This window comes from Chrysoperla carnea, chromosome 1, assembly GCF_905475395.1.
Source record: "Chrysoperla carnea chromosome 1, inChrCarn1.1, whole genome shotgun sequence".
In the NCBI taxonomy this organism is placed as follows: domain Eukaryota; kingdom Metazoa; phylum Arthropoda; class Insecta; order Neuroptera; family Chrysopidae; genus Chrysoperla; species Chrysoperla carnea.
The window spans coordinates 104,296,900-104,314,689 of NC_058337.1; the positions used below are offsets into that span (position 1 = coordinate 104,296,900).

At 28.5% G+C, this 17,790-nt stretch overlaps 1 protein-coding gene across 2 annotated transcripts in view; it reads right to left on the reverse strand.

Annotated features, from left to right (window-relative positions):
• LOC123299653 (dystonin) overlaps positions 1–17,790 on the reverse strand; it is a 171,856-nt gene that overhangs the window by 137,127 nt on the left and 16,939 nt on the right. For both annotated transcript variants that reach the window (XM_044882010.1, XM_044882051.1), the window contains exon 2: positions 14,128–14,189. In XM_044882010.1, coding sequence (XP_044737945.1) covers positions 14,128–14,189 — 62 coding nt within the window. The remainder of the gene's footprint in view (positions 1–14,127; positions 14,190–17,790) is intronic.

Consider the following 17,790-nt stretch of genomic DNA (forward strand, 5'->3'; position numbering starts at 1 on the left):
GGTAGCTCTTAAACGGATAAACTGTTTTTGATTTTTTTTTTGTTTTGTTTTTTTGTTCAGAAGATAATTTAATCGAGAGTGCTCTTAGCTCTAAGTTTCAAGTTCGAGCTTAGGGTTCTTTATCCGATTACAACTAGAAGTGAGACTATGATCTTCGAACGGCTGAGCAGAGTTTCTTGAAACACCGTCAAGAACACTCTAGATCAATTTATCTTTCAAATAAAAAATCAAAATCGGCTCACCGGTTTAAGAGATGCGATGCCACAAACGAACCAATCAGACCTGATTTTGTGTCGGGGGTCGTCAGGAACTTTCCAAAATCCTGTCAAGTCTGAGGGTCTTAAACTTTATAAATCGAGACATTCTCAAAATTGAAAGAGATAATTAACAAAGTCCTATTTCGTTAATAGTAATATCGAATCCGAAAACTGTAAACGAAGTTTCTGCTAAAAATTTTACCACCTGTGTTTTGGAATACCCCATAATTATTTATAGGTAACTTATAGGAAACAATTATCTTTTACTCTTTAGTTTAGGAAAACTTGGTATTTTGCTTAATTTCATTCTGTCAACAACTCTGTAATAATTTTTGAAACTTAATCTTTTCTCATAACCTAATTTATAATTCAAGAAAATTAGTTCAAGATAATATTTTTCTTATTAAAAAAACACAAACTTATTAATATTTTACAAATAATTTTATTTTTTGATTGATTGACAATAGAACTAAATAAAAAAAATATATAAAATTATTATGCATGTCATTTTTATATAAATATGACATTATTTTTTTTTTTTTAAATATGACCACCATAATAGCCTATGAAAGACTTATTATCATCGTGAGTTCAATATTATGATGATGGTTATTAAATTAAAATGTAATACTTAAATAAATATCAATTTTATTCAAATTATTAATGCTACATTATAATGTATTAAAAATGATTTCAAGTTATGAATATTGATTTGATTTGAGAGGTAACATCTAAGAATTATTGAGGTTCCGTACCATTTTTATAGTTTTATCCTACTAATAGGTTCTTCAGAAGCGTATAGTTCGAAGTCTGAAGTAGGAACTGGAAATCTTTATTATATATATCAAAAAAATAAGGGAGTGTTGTTATATACTTACTTTTAATTCCGAAGTTCCCATGGAAACAGGAACTTTCCAATTGTTTTGCGAGATTCAGAAAATAATATCACCGGGTTTCACAGTAAAGACTGGGTTAATACCAGGTTTAATTCGTCATGACGCTGTCTATTAAAAGTCAAATTTATGCATGGCTATGATTGAATTGTTTATTTATATTTTGATAATGAGTGAAATAAAAAAAAAAAAATTATTTAAACTTTTGACACGTTCGTACTCTTATTTCTGATGAAATTTGACTTGTCATAGACAGCTTCTATTTTCTACTACCACACAGCGCTAGAATCAGTTCCCATGGCGAATAAGCGTGGCCCTATTTTTAATAATATCGGGGTTACCACAGCGAAACCTGACCAAGTTTAGTAAGTTTGGTATAGTATTAAATCCATATGTACCAGAGTCAAAATATTATACTATTTGTAAATCATATAGTTGGCCATTTATATGTATATGAAGTACTAGCGACCCGACCCGGCTTCGCACGGGTGCATTGGCGTTACTAAATATACTACAGAATATCTTCATATACAAAAATGTGTTTATTTACGACATCACATTAGAAACCTCTTAAATTTTCAGTGTTTCTCTACTTATATTATGCTTGTATTATACATATAAACCTTCCTCTTGAATAACTCTATCTATTAAAAAAAAATCGCATCAAAATTCATTGTATAGTTTTAAGTTGAAATTGTACACATACAATAATACCGATCACACAAAGGAGCACATAATGATAACACACAGTACGCATTCCCTCTTTGTTTTATACACTTTTTTTATTTCTTTAATTTTTTAAAAAGTGATACTAATTAGAGTTATAATGCAGAATCCTTGCTGGTACGAGATCAGGTCGCTCTTAACAGATTTAATAGATTTTGTAACACGTGTTTATTTTATGAATTACCTATGAATACTTTTACTTAGGAAATAAAGTAAAATAGAACTATTATAACATATAATTTTTTTTATATTAAATGATAAATAAATTTTAATAAATAGAATTTTGAATAATGCTTTATAATTTTTAATAATAATATTTAATTTTTATGTGGAAGTTACTTTAAGCATATAAACTTTACGTTTTCAAATTGATATAAAAAAATGTTTTTTGCAAAAATGATTTAAATGGATCAGAATTGGGAGCACATGTTCGGTATCTAAAGCAATTATAATTTTCATTTCAAATAAACGTCAAAGTAGTTGGGTAGATGATATCCATTGTGAATTTAAATGGAAATGGGTGCGAGAAAGTCTATAAATTAAGATCTACTTTAAAAATAAGTTATATACAATGTTACTTTCTCTTTTAAGGCAAAAGTTGCATAAATAATATTCGCCGAAAAAAGATTTTATGATCGAACGCACGCCTCAAAAATTTCTGATACATTCCGTTCAGAATCGAAAATTTTTAGCTTTAGAAGTGATTGGCGATATTTAAAATACTTTTAGATAAAGGAAAATTATATGATTCGCCTAATTTAACATGAATTTTCTTTATCCCACAAAACTTCATCTTCTTCCTAAAAATCTTCTCTTAAAATAAAATCAGCTAAATATTAACACTCCTTTTTTAAATAATATAAATGCCTACAAACTTTGACTTTCGGTTTTCAATATTTAAACGTTACATAATTAGTGATTCAATAAATGAATTAACTGACTTACATAATAGACAATGACTAATTGTTTTTTAGTGAATCATGTGGGTCTTTGAAACTAAAAATACCACCTTAATTAATTATTTGATTCACGTAAAATGTAATTTTTTTAAAATAAAACATGATAAATCCAAACAATAACTTTTTAGACAATATCATGAATATAGATTGCCCAATCAGTTTAGTCAACTTATGCCCGCTAGTTTTTCAAAAGGATTCATATATCAAATATACCTTACACGTGTTTGAGCCGTTACGTTACGGTCCACTAGATTCTAGGAACATTTTTTTAAAATTACATTCTGTCGAGGATATACAACTTATGTATAATTTTAAAGCAGTGTTTTTTCTAAATCGAATTGAAATTAAATATCACAGATATAACATGAACGCGCAAAGTATAAACTCTGCTATATCACCAACAGATATTTCATTCTCAGATTATATTATCTTCTGGTAACATTAATCTACAATTATAAGGTACCAGATTGTGGCTAAAATAGTTAAAAGAAATTGTCAGCACATAAAGCGCATAGCGCATGATCCATCGATACTTCGATACAAAACTCAAACGATTACAGGTGTACAAGTGGAGTGTATGACACTGAAGACAAACTACGAACATTAAGATTGGGAAGGGATGCAGAAGACTGAATTGATTTGTATTTACTACTTATTGACGGCGTGAGGCCTAAACCAGTGCTTATTGCAAGCTCTAGATCTATCTTATCGAGAATCCCACAGATCAAAATTTTTGTTTTCTTCAAGAAAAATGAAAACATTGAATATCCGATCAGAACAAAAAACACATATCTCCGTTAATTTAAGAGAAATTATTAAAGTATTTGAATTGGTTATCGTAAATATATTTAGTCATATTCCCCCAAATTATTTTATAGAAATTTAAGTATAGAATAAGTAGAATGTAACACTCAAATTATAAAACTTTTTAAGATATCAATTAAAACCCATTTACTAAAACTTTATTAAAAAAAAATCCATTAACATTATTTGATGGCATCCACGGTGGTATTAAATAAAAACTTAAATTCCTCTTATGTCAGCAGCATTTTATATATGGAAATGTTCACAATTATTAATCATCATAATAGTGACAGACGAAAATATTTTAAGTAATTATTTAAAGAAAAAACTGAAGATATATAGGTTGTTACTAAAAAAAGTTGTCTGTCACAAGATATAGCAAAATGCGCCACTTAGGAAACGGGCCACAATATCTCTCCTTAACACCAAGGTTTAATTGGTAAATCTTTTCTGCCCGAAATACTTAAAACCTGCAACCATTAAACATTAAATTCCCATCTTTATTTAATTTAGTGTGTTCTTTATCTCTCTTGTGAATTAGTTTAACAAAAAAATCATGACACATTTTTATTTCAATTTTAATATTCAATAATTTACTGTTATAGTTCTAAAGAAGCACAAGAGAAAGTATTCCGGGATAACAAAGTGGAGAAATTAAGACCGGTCGTTTTAAAGTTGTCGTCCATTTTACATCCAGCGTCGATCACATAACCCAAAATTTAAATAATTCACCGGAATCAATCTTCCACTTTACTCCAAATTTCATACACCTCCGTCATATAAAGAGGAGATACAAGCCCCCAAAGCTTTGACAAAACTTGTGAATTTCATGGACGAAATGTGGTCTAAAGTAGTAGATTGGCCCATCGCTACTTATCTGTCGCAATGTAATCAAACCGAAAATTACTTCAATTTTGGAGTACGATATCTTCCTCTGGTTGGGACGACAAAATTGAGGACTTGGCGGAAAACGGTATATGAGATCATATATTTGACTAGTGTTTGTAAAACCATCTGTCTTTAAAACAATTCAACTATTTTTTTTTTGTCTAGATTCTGCAAGAGAAATCGTTAAAGCCTTTTCTCCGGGAGTGGTATTTTTCAGGACTAATATATATTATGCTCCACTTATAGAATTTATTAGTATTTGGTTTTTTGAGGAAAAAATAAAAAAATTGAATAAGAAATGACTCTAGTGCTCATAGGGACTAGTAGACTTATTACGACCGTCTCCTTAGCTCCAACTATTTATTTCTTATTTGATTAGCAAATCTTAAATTTTTTGCCACTTGATTAGTAATTTTAGTGTGATGACACTACACTCTTCTTTTTAATACTTAACCCACTTTTTTTTTAATCCACATCCTGTATTTTAAGTGATATTACTTAATCCAAAAAAAGAAACAACAGATTATTAAAAACATTTTAATATCGGAATTATTGATCTTTGTGTGTATATAATAATAGTGTACCAATTAAAAAGACACAAAATATACTTAATAAAAAAATAATTTTTATCTGATTCAGGAGAAAGTTATGTAATAAAACATTTTATTACATAAAATTTCGACATAATATTATTATTTTTTTAAATAAAACAATTTACGATTTATTATGTTATCGAATAATTATGTTTAATCGTTAGGATTCCGTACAGATTGAACAAATATATCTTGTAAAAACGAAAATTGATGTATTTTTGTATTATTCAGTAAAAATTTATTAGGTATCCATGTATTCACCGTTCGTAAGCACACAGAGAATTGGTCACGTAAAAATTAGTGAATATTAACTTTAATTTTAATAGTTTTTTCTTAATTTCCACCGACTACTTTTGGAGAAGTCTATGAAAACATAGCCTTTTCTATCTATGGAAACAAATCAAGCCTTTTATAAAAAATAAATCTGCAATAAAGCTGCGAGCTTAAACAATGTCTTGGGAAATTATCTTTTTTTGGAGTAAAACTGCTGAAGCTTTTTTTTCATCTTCCAGTACACTTTGGAAAATCAATATTTTAGGAGTAAATTGGTATAGTCAACTAATTTCATCGTAAGTTTGAACATTTTAATTAGAAAAAAAGTTATTTCTTTTGACCGACATACAGCTTACATTAAGGCGTATTTTTTTAGCACATTGATATTATCGCAAGAAACGTTTATATGTTAATAGCCTACATAATGCAAATGAGAATATTTCTGCATTTGGTAAGTAGTGTAGAGAAAGATGTACGGAACCTTGTATGTAGTATTATTGCGTGGTATCTCTGAACAATCATTTACTTTTATAGGCTACAATTGAATTTGCAATGTACATTTCATAAATTTTGGACAAAACTTATTCTGCTTCATAAATTGACTTATGAATTTGGTAGGAAAGAAAGAAATACATTTACATTTCAGTTTCGAAATCAGTGTCTTCAAAAGCATTATAATGCTGAAATGGCATTGCTTTTAAATGAAGAAGAATTAATAAAAAACATTAGAGTGGGTTCATCCAACGGGAATGTTTCGCGTTGTCGAAAAGCAATTAATAACTTTGAACAGAGGGTTGGTGCAAAGCGAAGCTAAATTTTATGAATAGAAACCCCGACCATTTCAAATTATAAAAAATTAGAAATTTTTCAATCCGTTAAACTAACAGCAAAGGTTAAAGATATAACTATTCCAACAAAAAATTGAGATGAAAATGAACTGAGCATGTTTCGAGACTAAGAGATGATAGACGGACTACCCAATATTAGCAGATGGCCAGTTTTTGAGGAAGGCTTTGCCATAAAAAGTTAGATCAATTTATTTATTAATCTTATATTACACATTTTCATTATGGATCAAAATTTGTATATTTGTTTCAAATTTTTGTGTACTTTAAGTTAGTCAAAGCCCTTCATATATGATACTTTTAATAGCTTTTTCCATCTCAAGACATTAAACCGAAATGAGAGCGAGGCTGTACATTTCAATGGATTAACACACATTACGTATTTTCATTTGAACAAGCAGAAAGAAAAGGCAAAAATTGAACAGTCAAACCCAAACCCAGGTGCTCGAGATATCTACTCTATGATGCCACCAACTTCGTCACTTCTGTTCTATGTAAATGATTAAAAATATATGTAACCTCTTTCGTGTCAAATTTTATTTGTATGTTTGTGTATATAGCTCCCACAAACAGTTCACACTGCTCGTGTAAGTGCTACAACTTTTACATTTTTATTACGAAATCAAATTTTTCATTTGTTTCAAATTTTTCTGTTCTTAATCTAATAAAAAATCTTATCTTGATTTTTAACCCTCGAAAAAAAAGGGGTTTTATAAGTTTGACCGCTATATGTGTCTGCTTGACTGTCTGTGGCATCATGGCGCCTAAACGGAAGAAACTTGCCACCGAATCTAATCTTGTTTGATATTCTTTGAGAATTTTAAAATAAAATTTAATGTTAAGATTTTAAAAAATCTATTATTATAAAATCATAATGATTAAGTATTCCCACCTACGTGAAATGCACTATAGTTTATATGTATAATCTATACAATTAATTCGATTTTTTCCTTCTTAAGTATGCATAATATTTCTTCTTAAAGACAATAAGTCCCATGTTATTTTATTTTATTTATATTATTTTTTTTAAGAAAATAATTTTTGTATGAATCACAGAAACACAATTGTCTATAGAAATAAATATCGTAAATGTGGAGTTGGAGTCAGTCAGAGATGTATAAGTTCTTGTGAATACTTTTTATGGTAATGACACTTAAGTTCACTATAAATATAACATTACGTTATGTTATTACAAGCACTGGCCATTGTATGTTTAAATCAAAAAGTAAACGGTTTGTATATTTATATTTCACAATGGGCAGTTAAGTAAAATTATTGACTTGAAATTAAATTATGTTCTAGGGCATCATTTACTGTCCACGTTTTTTAAGAGTAGTGCCAAAGTATATATCATTGTTCAAATTTGGAATGAATATATCTTGAATATTGAAAAACAGTTAAGAATTTTCAGTTTTTTCCAGACACGATTCATATATTATTTCATTATTCTTTGTTCTTTTGCTCTCTTCGATAAAAAAAAAACATATTTTTATACCATGTACATATGATATATTTCAAGATATACTAGGTTTAGTCCCGAGTTTGTAACGCTTAAAAGTATTGATGCTACCATTAAAATTATGGTAAAGGTGTTTATAAAATCACCTAAAGAATCCATTTCGGGTTGTCTGTCTGTGTGTCCGTTTTCAATGCGATAACTCAAAACGAAAAGAGATATCAAGCTAAAATTTTTATAGGTTGCTTAGGACGTAAAAAATGAGGTCGAGTTCGTAAATGAGCAATATAGGTAATTGAGTCTTGGGCCCGTAGGATCAACCTTGACGTTTAGGGACTAAACGATGATATTGGTAAATAATATTTTTTGTTTTAGACCACTGAGCTAGAGCGGGAACCGATTCGTGATCATTTTAGAGATAACCATTTTGACCATCCTTAAATTCATTTTGACCAGTTTCAACGCAACGTCTTTACAAATGTCATGTCAAAAGCAGTCAAAACGGGTTCAAAGATGATGATATTACTTTCTAAGAAAAGCAACTGACATAGTTTATAAAATAGTGATTTCTGTTTTAAAATTTGGTACGGAATACAAAATATTTTTGTAGCTGTATTCATAGAAGAAAACAGACACAACATACACACACAAGGAACTACTTTAGATTGTTGGTATTCTAATTTTGTCGACAATTATATCTAGACAAGCAACGAAGTCAAGCGTATGGAGGAGTGAACTATGAAAGTAATCATGTCAAATGTAAAGAAACAAAAAAAGTAATACAATACTCATGTAATTTAGAGATTTCATAATGTAGAAATTCAATACAAAAAGTAGTTAAGCGTGTAACTAACACCACATTACAAGAGGTTCGAATCAGTTTGTTGATTGACCAAATTTTATTCGGGCTACTGCCTGCAATGTTTATAAAATTGTAAACGAGAATCAAACCTACGATTTCTTGTATACCGATCAAATATTCTATCTCTGAATTTGCTTTTTCTTTTAAAGATACTGCTGTTAAAGAAATGAAGTTATCGTGTCCACAAGCGGACAGACAACCGAAAATGAAAAAATGGACTAATTAGCTGATTTTATGAACACCTACATCAAAATTTTGTTCATAACATGAATATTTTTAGACGATACAAACTTGGGACTAAACTTAGATACCTCGATAAGTATTACATATATACAGAGTATAATAACTTTACAGGTCATTGATAAAACACCAAACATTAGCACTTGACAAAAATAATAATAATTATAAATTGAACTGTTGTTTTATTGAGTTCATCATTTCAAAGTTATTTGACAAAAAAAAATTAAAATTTAATTAAATTCAATAAACAGAGTTAAAAACTTGACAGGTTAAATTGATAATAATTGAAGACAATTATATTTACAATAATTATTTTTTATACAAAGTGTTCACGAAGAAAGCCTCAAATTTGCATTAAGGTTGTCAACTTATGGAAAAAAACATTCAGCCTGTTCATTTTCTTTACTGAAAATTGAATCTCATCAAATAATCCTAAAAAAACATTTGAAAAACATCAAATAGTTTTAGAATTCGTTGGGACTTTTAGCATTTTTTGAGTGTATTTTTGTATTCTATTTTGTATCCTATAATATAATCGATTGAACTGTATTTGAAAGTAAATTCAATGGATATGAAAAGAAAATTCACGTAATACATGCTACTGTCGGGTCACTTGCAAGATAAATCAAAGCAATCTTGCTCGTGTAGAATGTATCTCATTATTAGTAGATCACTCTGTATAAAACAATACTGTTATAATAGCATGATGAATTGACTTATCAACAATCCTTTTTTTTATTGAACTACGTAAATAATGGATAGAAATGGTGTCGTCGTTATGACTTCTTGAAATCTTTTTTGTCCTTTAATTGAGACAAAGAAATAATAATTTGTAATAATTGAATTAATTTAGTACAATGATAAAGTCTCTATACAGCTGAGATTCTTTAATGGACGATATTGAATTTTAATTACTGAAATAATTATGTAAAGTGTGGTTTTAATTCTGAGGATACAATAATCCTTTATTTACCCATACTACCTCCAAGACTGAAGAGTTTCAGAATATAGTACGCAATGAAACAAAACAATTTTTTGAGCAATGAATGTGTGAAAATTACTTTTTCCAAAAATATTATTAATCGTAAATATTAGTAATATAGAAAATAGTATATTACTTCGTAGCCATTGATACAGTAAGATCAAATTGATTTACCATAAATAACGTTATTTTGTCAGTATTATCCTCAGTGGCGTAACTGCCAATTTCACTGTGTTCCACGGAACACAGGCCCCACTGCTCTAAAAAAGCCTCTTGCAGAGCGTATTTAATGGGGAAATATGTTGTAGTTAAGGGTCGAAAGAAAGGGTCGTCCTAAAAAATAGTTTGATGAGTAAAGTGATCATATTATTATTAAAATGGAGATAATATTCTAGGAATAAATATCTTTTATAAATCTGCAGAAATTATAATAATGCAGATACGAGAAACGAGTGTAAGTCTTAGATAAATAAGTCTGGCGATAAAGTATGGAGTCTCAGATCAATCAATAAATCTCACCCATTTATACTGTTCAGAACTTGCTTCACAGAAGATTTAATGAATATGAAAATGACTGAGAAAATGTTTCAATACCTATCGATGAAAAGTTTTTCTTCTTGCATTAGTTTGACAGGAATAGTAACTGCCTCTTATTTATTTCTAACTATACCTGTCATTGTTGCAAGTTTTTGAAAATTGATACTGCTTAAAAATTATCGGAGAAGTATTACAGGCCAAGAAAAGTTGATCTATTTCGGCATTATTTTTATTAAAAACGAAGAAGCAAGAAATCTTTACGTTTCCAATCTTATCAATGTATTTGCGAATATGACAGTTCACAAAAAGGATTTTAGTAATCACTAATCTATAACGCCTTATTTCAATATACAAAATGGAGGTCTAAAAGAGGAGAGGTATAATCCATTTTTCTAGGTATAACATATTTAAATCGACAGAAGTTACGCCACTGGATATCCTGACTGTATATAAATATTTTTATAAATGTAACTGTTTATGAATTGAAGTTATTGAATTTCTTTAGAATGCCAACCAACTGCAATTCATTACAAAATCAAGATGCACGTGTTATTCAATTAAAAAATAAATGCACAAATGAAATATTAATTAAAAAATATAAACATTATTTTGCAGTAAAGTGGAGAGAAGGGTACTTAAAACAAACACTGAAATAACTCGAACGTTAACTGCGCCACGCAAATGGATATCGGATTTGTAATTTTATAATGCATGAAACAAACATTAACTAACATAATTCTGATGTTTGTTTCTATTACCTTTAAGTCTCAGGCATAGGAAATCCCAGAATAGTCATTGACTAACTGCTACTTGTTGTTAAAATTGCGAATCCTGAACTTCTTTTCAAATAATTACAAAATTTAAAATGTACAGGCACGAAGACCGCCGTAGTATATTAGCCTACATTAGTTTTCTCTCCAAGTCCAATAATATAAAACTAAATTTTGTTCTGTTTGATATAGACTAGAAAGATCAAATGTTCTTCGGATCGTGGCAAAAGTAAGCAGTAGCGCTAAAACAATTGACAACTTATCGATATCCAGAATCTCTCTTGAAATATAATATTTCGCTAGCTTAGATCAATACTAGTGCTTGGAACATTTTTGTAACCTTTTTCGAATAAACAGTTTTTGAACGATTTTTTGTTTTAAATGAAATTTCTAAAACAAATTAAATGAAGATATTATTTCCTGTACATTGAACAAATAATTATAAAAATAAAATAATCTATTTTTATGATATTTGCATTTGAAATAAGAGCTAAAATTTCTCAAGGTAACACACAACATGAGTATATATCGCAAGATATGGATAATGGATATTTATTTATTGTCAAATTTTAAATTAAATAAGTAAATATAAATATTTTAAATTTCAAACGCTGATACAAATTCTTAAGTAAATATACATTTTTTTTTTCATTTTCGTTTACATATTGAATTTATTACAGTATACAAATCGATGGTATAAATGTATAAATGTATTGATTCCTATAGAAAATGGATTACTTAATGTAGATATGCCATCTTGGAATAAATAAAATTATATTCACTTTAAAACATCGAAGTTTCACAGTCCATTTCTATATCCTATTCTCAATTATATACAGAGTTTCTAAAATTACCACACCCGGGCGATATAGCTTCGTTAATTAATAAAGTGTAGAAATTGTCAAACAAATGACATCCTTATTTTATGAAAATTTGCATCTGAAGGTGGTGATATCATAATTTTGGGTGGACAAATGATGCTACAAACGTATTCAATTAGCATTTTATAAAAATCCGCATTAAAGAATGCTTTACAATTGGATACTTTTAGTGAGGTGTATACAAAAATTTCTTACTGTTTCATAAAGTCCATATGAGGATACATTCACTTAAACCTTATTTTCAAAATTATGTATAATTTCAAAATTCATTATCGTCCAATTTACAATAAAGATAATTACCAAGGAAATTCCACCTCTAAAAAATAAAGTGGTTTACGTAATAAAAAAAACAATAAATGAACAACCTTCACTCACGTAGCAGTTTATTAAAAGTAAAAATATCCTCCTACGAAATTTACTGTCTCTTCTAAATATTTTTTAACACCATATGGTGTTTTTTTAATAATAAATTTCAAAACCAGATTTCGAACACCATCAATTTCTTTGAATGTGGGCCTTAAATTTATTCACATAAAAAATTACAAATTAAAGTTTTAGTCAAAGAAAAATATTATGTGAACACTATACACGACTTCTATATACAGTAAATAATTGGAGATCGGATTCTTTAGTCGCTCATTAGGGTGACTTTCAGGAGGTTTTTAGATCATGATCGTCTTTTGGGTGGTTTTAATGTGGTGGCAATCATTTTCAGTTACTTTTTGATCTCGGATTCATGATCAGTGACCCCAAAAAACCACGAGAGACAATATCCCAGGAGCAATTTTTAACTTCCCAGAGAAAGTTAATGTAATGGGGCCGATTTTGACAATCTGCAGTTTTACATATTTGCACGGTTTCAAGGATACAATATCCGAATCAAACCTTTTCAATGTGATGTCTGTGTGTGTGTGTGTGTGCGTATGTGCGTATTTGCGTATGTTCGTTCGGATTTTTTCGCCTCCATTATCTCGCGAACCAGTTATGACATTAACAGGTAACTGGGCTTATTCGCCGTGTAATCGCGTATTTAAGAACTGAAAGAGCTTTCAGCAGAATTAGTTGAGCCGTTTTTTAATGGTAATAAACAAACTGGAAAAAACTGAATAAACAGAACCTGAAAAGTGGATAAAACACATCAATTATCTATGGAGATAATGATCGTTCCAACATAGGCTACAGCACATGTTCGAAGAATAATCTATGAAGGCTAACAAGACCTTTTTTTTAAAGACCTTGTTAGTCGTGTGGACCACAGGGATCGCACTCACACGACTTCAGTCAATTTTCTCATTTTTTATAGTAATTCCGAGGTAAGTGAGGATGTTCCTGAAGGTCTAAGAAACACGGACAAAGGTGATTTTTTGAAATCGGAGCAGTTCCTCCACTTTTCGACATTTAATGGAATTTTCCGGTTTATTTAATGTAACCGTTGCATATATTAATACCCAGGAACGACACGCTTATTATTATAAAACCAACGGAAAATTGAAAATTTTTGGAGAATTCCTCTAATAATACGGTTTTATTATATGGAGGTCAGAAGAAATGAATAAATATATCACAAGTGTGGGCTATTTTAAATGATCCATTGATTATTAAAGAATTGAAATATTACAATTAAAGGTTGATATTGAATATTCAAATTTTGTTATTTCATAATAAAGGACCTTAAAAGTAATTATTATTCATTTAATGTGATTGTATCCTATTTATAGAGTAAGTGTAGGCAGAGACTGTTTTTATTAGGTCATCTATAAAACCCATTATAAATCATTATTTGCACTTTTTTATTTATGTATTATCAATGATCACAAAAAAATCTTTTAATAGTATAAAAAAGAGATTTGGACACAACGACCCCTTTTTTTATGATTAAGACTTTTCCTTAAACCAATGACACTAAACAAGCAATGGTTAAATGGCAACATCAAAATTTTAAATTTATATAGGTTTAAAATTATCAGTATTACGGTATAATTGAAATAGCCGGTCGACATAACCAACTCTCCCTTATATTTTGAACTAAACACATTAAATAGGAAATTGACGTACATTTTTGAAAATTAAAACCTATTTCTTGAAACTTTTATCTGGAAAACTATTGTCAATCAATCAATAAAAAACTTAAAAGCTATTATATAAAATCAAAATTAATTACCTTTTTCAAATGTTTGTTAACCCATTTTGTGAATGTTTTCTTTTGGATGGCATCTCGTTCATCTGAAATGAAAAAATAATAAATTAATTATATTTAAAAATATAAATTTTAGAGAAGTTTAACTGTAAAATAAAAACCTAAAACTTTTAATGTTTGATCTATCAAATAGAGAAAATTTGTTATTTTTTAGAATGATTTTGTAAAATTTAAGGTTTTTCATTTATTAACTGTTATTTCAGAGTTACTTTTTAAGAAATACAAAAAAAAGAGTGGCACCTCTTATGAAGAGTGCTGATTATGTCAATTCATCTTGAAAAGACTGCAATTTATAAAAATTTAGATATGTTTTGAAAAATTCATGGTAATGACAGATAATTTAAAAAAAAAGCTATTAGCATTAACAACTTAAAATTTGATGACATATTTTGAGACTAAATTTTTCAATTTCCAGATCGAATTTGTTTAAAAAAAATTTAAATGTTGTTTTTTACCACACACGAGCAAAACTTAATTGTGCGATTAAAAACAAAATTAATTTAGAACAAAAGAATTCATTCATTTTTTTTTTTAATATTGCAATTTCAAATAGCAACAAAATAAGAATCGCTGTTCCCAATACAGTAAAGATCCAATTTAAATCCAACACTCGTTTAAAGCTAACGAGTCTTAAATTGGGGTCAAAAGATTATATATCTTTATAATAATTATTTAAAAAAAAAAAGTCTGTTTTATTTTTTTTCAAATTCAAATTATCTCTCATTAAAAAATGATAAAATAATATTTATTTAAAATACATAAATAATATAATTACCAATAATATTATGCTTTTAAACAATGAATTTGATTGTTTTTGGGAACATTAAAAAAGTTTTCATAAAATCAAAATATAAACAGAAACAATATGCCTGTCTGTCAATAATTTATCTAAACATAACAATTATATATTCAGTAATGAGTATGTAATATAAAGGTATTGTCAAACGATCTAATTTCACTATTGCTGATAAAAAACAGACAGTATTTGATTACATGTCTGGATATGAAAGGCCAGATTATATACTCTGGATACAAGTGAAATTTACAAAATTTTAAAATCCCCGCCAAATGCAATTTTTCCCTTGTAAACCGATTTTTTGAAACTTTGCTATAAAATGTTCTTAATCGAGTCGGTTCGACCGTTTAGGGGCTACGATGCCACTGAGAAACTTCCAGACGCACAGACATAGAGGCACAGATAAACACTTTAAACTTATAACACTCCTTCTTAAATCAATATCAAAGTGATGGTTAAGAACATCAGATGAAAAGGATACATAGAGAACTATCATTTTTTGGGACAAATTTTTGGAAATATTTTAATTGAAATTGAAATATTTGAGTTGACTTTCTTTTGAATTATTGTTTTAAATTACCTAATTATTTTACCATTTTACTTTTTGAAATGATTTGATCCAGGTTTATTTGACCATTCATTTCCATAGTAATTATTTATATGTCATGTCCTTTTCAAACTGAATCGATTTTGAAGATCATTGCCCATTTTTTAGTTTTTTCGGGTGGATGGTTCATCCGTTCAGACGCTACGATCCCACAGACAGACAAACACACATAGCGGTCAAACTTATAACACTCCTATTTTTAATTCGGGGGTTAAAAACAAAAGTCAGAAGTTTCACTTTAAGGAAGTTCCAACATGGTGATTACTATAAAACCTGCTTTTCGACAGAATTTTACCTTTTTTTTTATCGAAACGTTTAGAACGCGAGATAATTAATACCAAAGTTCGCCATTTTGACGCAAATTGATCAAAATAAGGAACTAAGGCATTAAATTCATCGCGTTCGAAATGATCAAAACTTCTGAAACTTTGAGACTTATTATTAGTAAGCCCTTTTCTTAGTGAAAAAAAATTGGTTAAATTCTGTCTAGCAGTAGGTTTTACAGTTGTCACCACGCTGGAACTTCCTTAAATTCTAATTATTCTTCGTTTTTAACTTTCGTTCTCGATTTTTGAAAATATCCACCCAATAAAAGTTTGTTTTAGTTGCCAATTTTTATTTAAGACAAAACAATTTTTATTATACAGTCAAGCAGGAAAATTATTCTCTCCCGCATTTCTCAAATTTATTTGTAAATAATCAAAAAATGAATTGTTTTTACACGAAAAATTATCGCACAAATGTTTCAAGAATTTAACCTAATTTATCAATTTATATTTCTCATCGCTTCCACCATATAAAATTGTTCACATTATCTTTTTTGTATCATATTAATTATATATACTAATTCTACCATATCAGATGGTAAAAATTTCAGTATATAAAAGTAATTTGTTATATTTGTTTACAAAAACTTAGGAAGTTTCAGGTTAGGCAAATAAAAGCGTTTTGAAAATCGAAGATAGAGAACGAAAATGTAAACATTTTGAATAAAAGAAATAGATACCATTGAATTTTCAACGAGGTTTTCATCTTTATTTGTATTAAAAAATGAAACAATGCAATTTATTGTATTTATCTCGTCTCCATATGCCACACTTCGGTCACATACACTTTTCCGACATTAAATGAGTACAGAAAGTTTTTTTGTAGACAGCATAATATTTGTCAGTTAGTTAATTATATGTTCATGAATCATATTTATAATATTTATTACAAAAAAAAAAAAAACTTTAATTAGACAACGATTATTATCTAATTAAGAAATTATTCTGGGAATAAAAATGGCGCCGTTTAACTTGTTACAGACAAATAATAACAAAACTGTTGTGATACGGTTTTCATTATCAGATTATGGTGTATTCATCATTTAAATGTATATTTATTACGAGACGTGAAACCTGTTGAAAAAGGATGTAAACAAAATAAATAAACCTAAAAAAATAAATAAATCCTTATCCCTATATACTACTATTGTGAAAGTAAGGATGTTTGTTTGTTTATTTGTGTGTTTGTTACGCTTTCCCGCAAAAACTAACAAATGGATTTGAATGAAATTAAATAGTAATATAGCTCATACATCAGACTAACACATGTGCTACAATTTATAAAGATATATTTAAAAAAACATTTCACTTCACCATCTATGAGCATCATTTTGAACCACAAGTAAAATATTTCTGTAAAATTCTGAACTAGATTCAATTCATGGCCACCTGTTCTAATCCACTCAATGAATCAAGACTATATAACATTTAATAAAAAAATACATATATTTTAGCTGTGTAAAACAATCCCTACCACTATTTTGAGTGTTATGGAAGGGGAATAAGAGAGAGTGTGATAGGTGCGGGCTATAACACAGTGGAATTTACTTTTTAGCCCACCGAAACGGGCGGATATTAAGCTAGTATGTTATAATTCCCATTAATAACAATATTTAGTATCTGTGACTAACATATTGTTATTATAATGAATTAAACATCTATTTAAAAATTGAAAAATGAGCCTACATAATGAAGTGTGTCCGCATACTCCTTAGAATTTTATTAAATGATGTTCAAAGATTATTTTAGGATTTTTATAAGTTTAAAAATTTATTTTTTAAGCATTGTTTTCCAGATTTGAAAATAGCTTTTTTGTAGTTTTTTCAAACATTAAACTGTTAATATTTCGAAGAGGTGAATTTTACGAAAAAATCTCAAGGTACCTATTTGACGTTAAA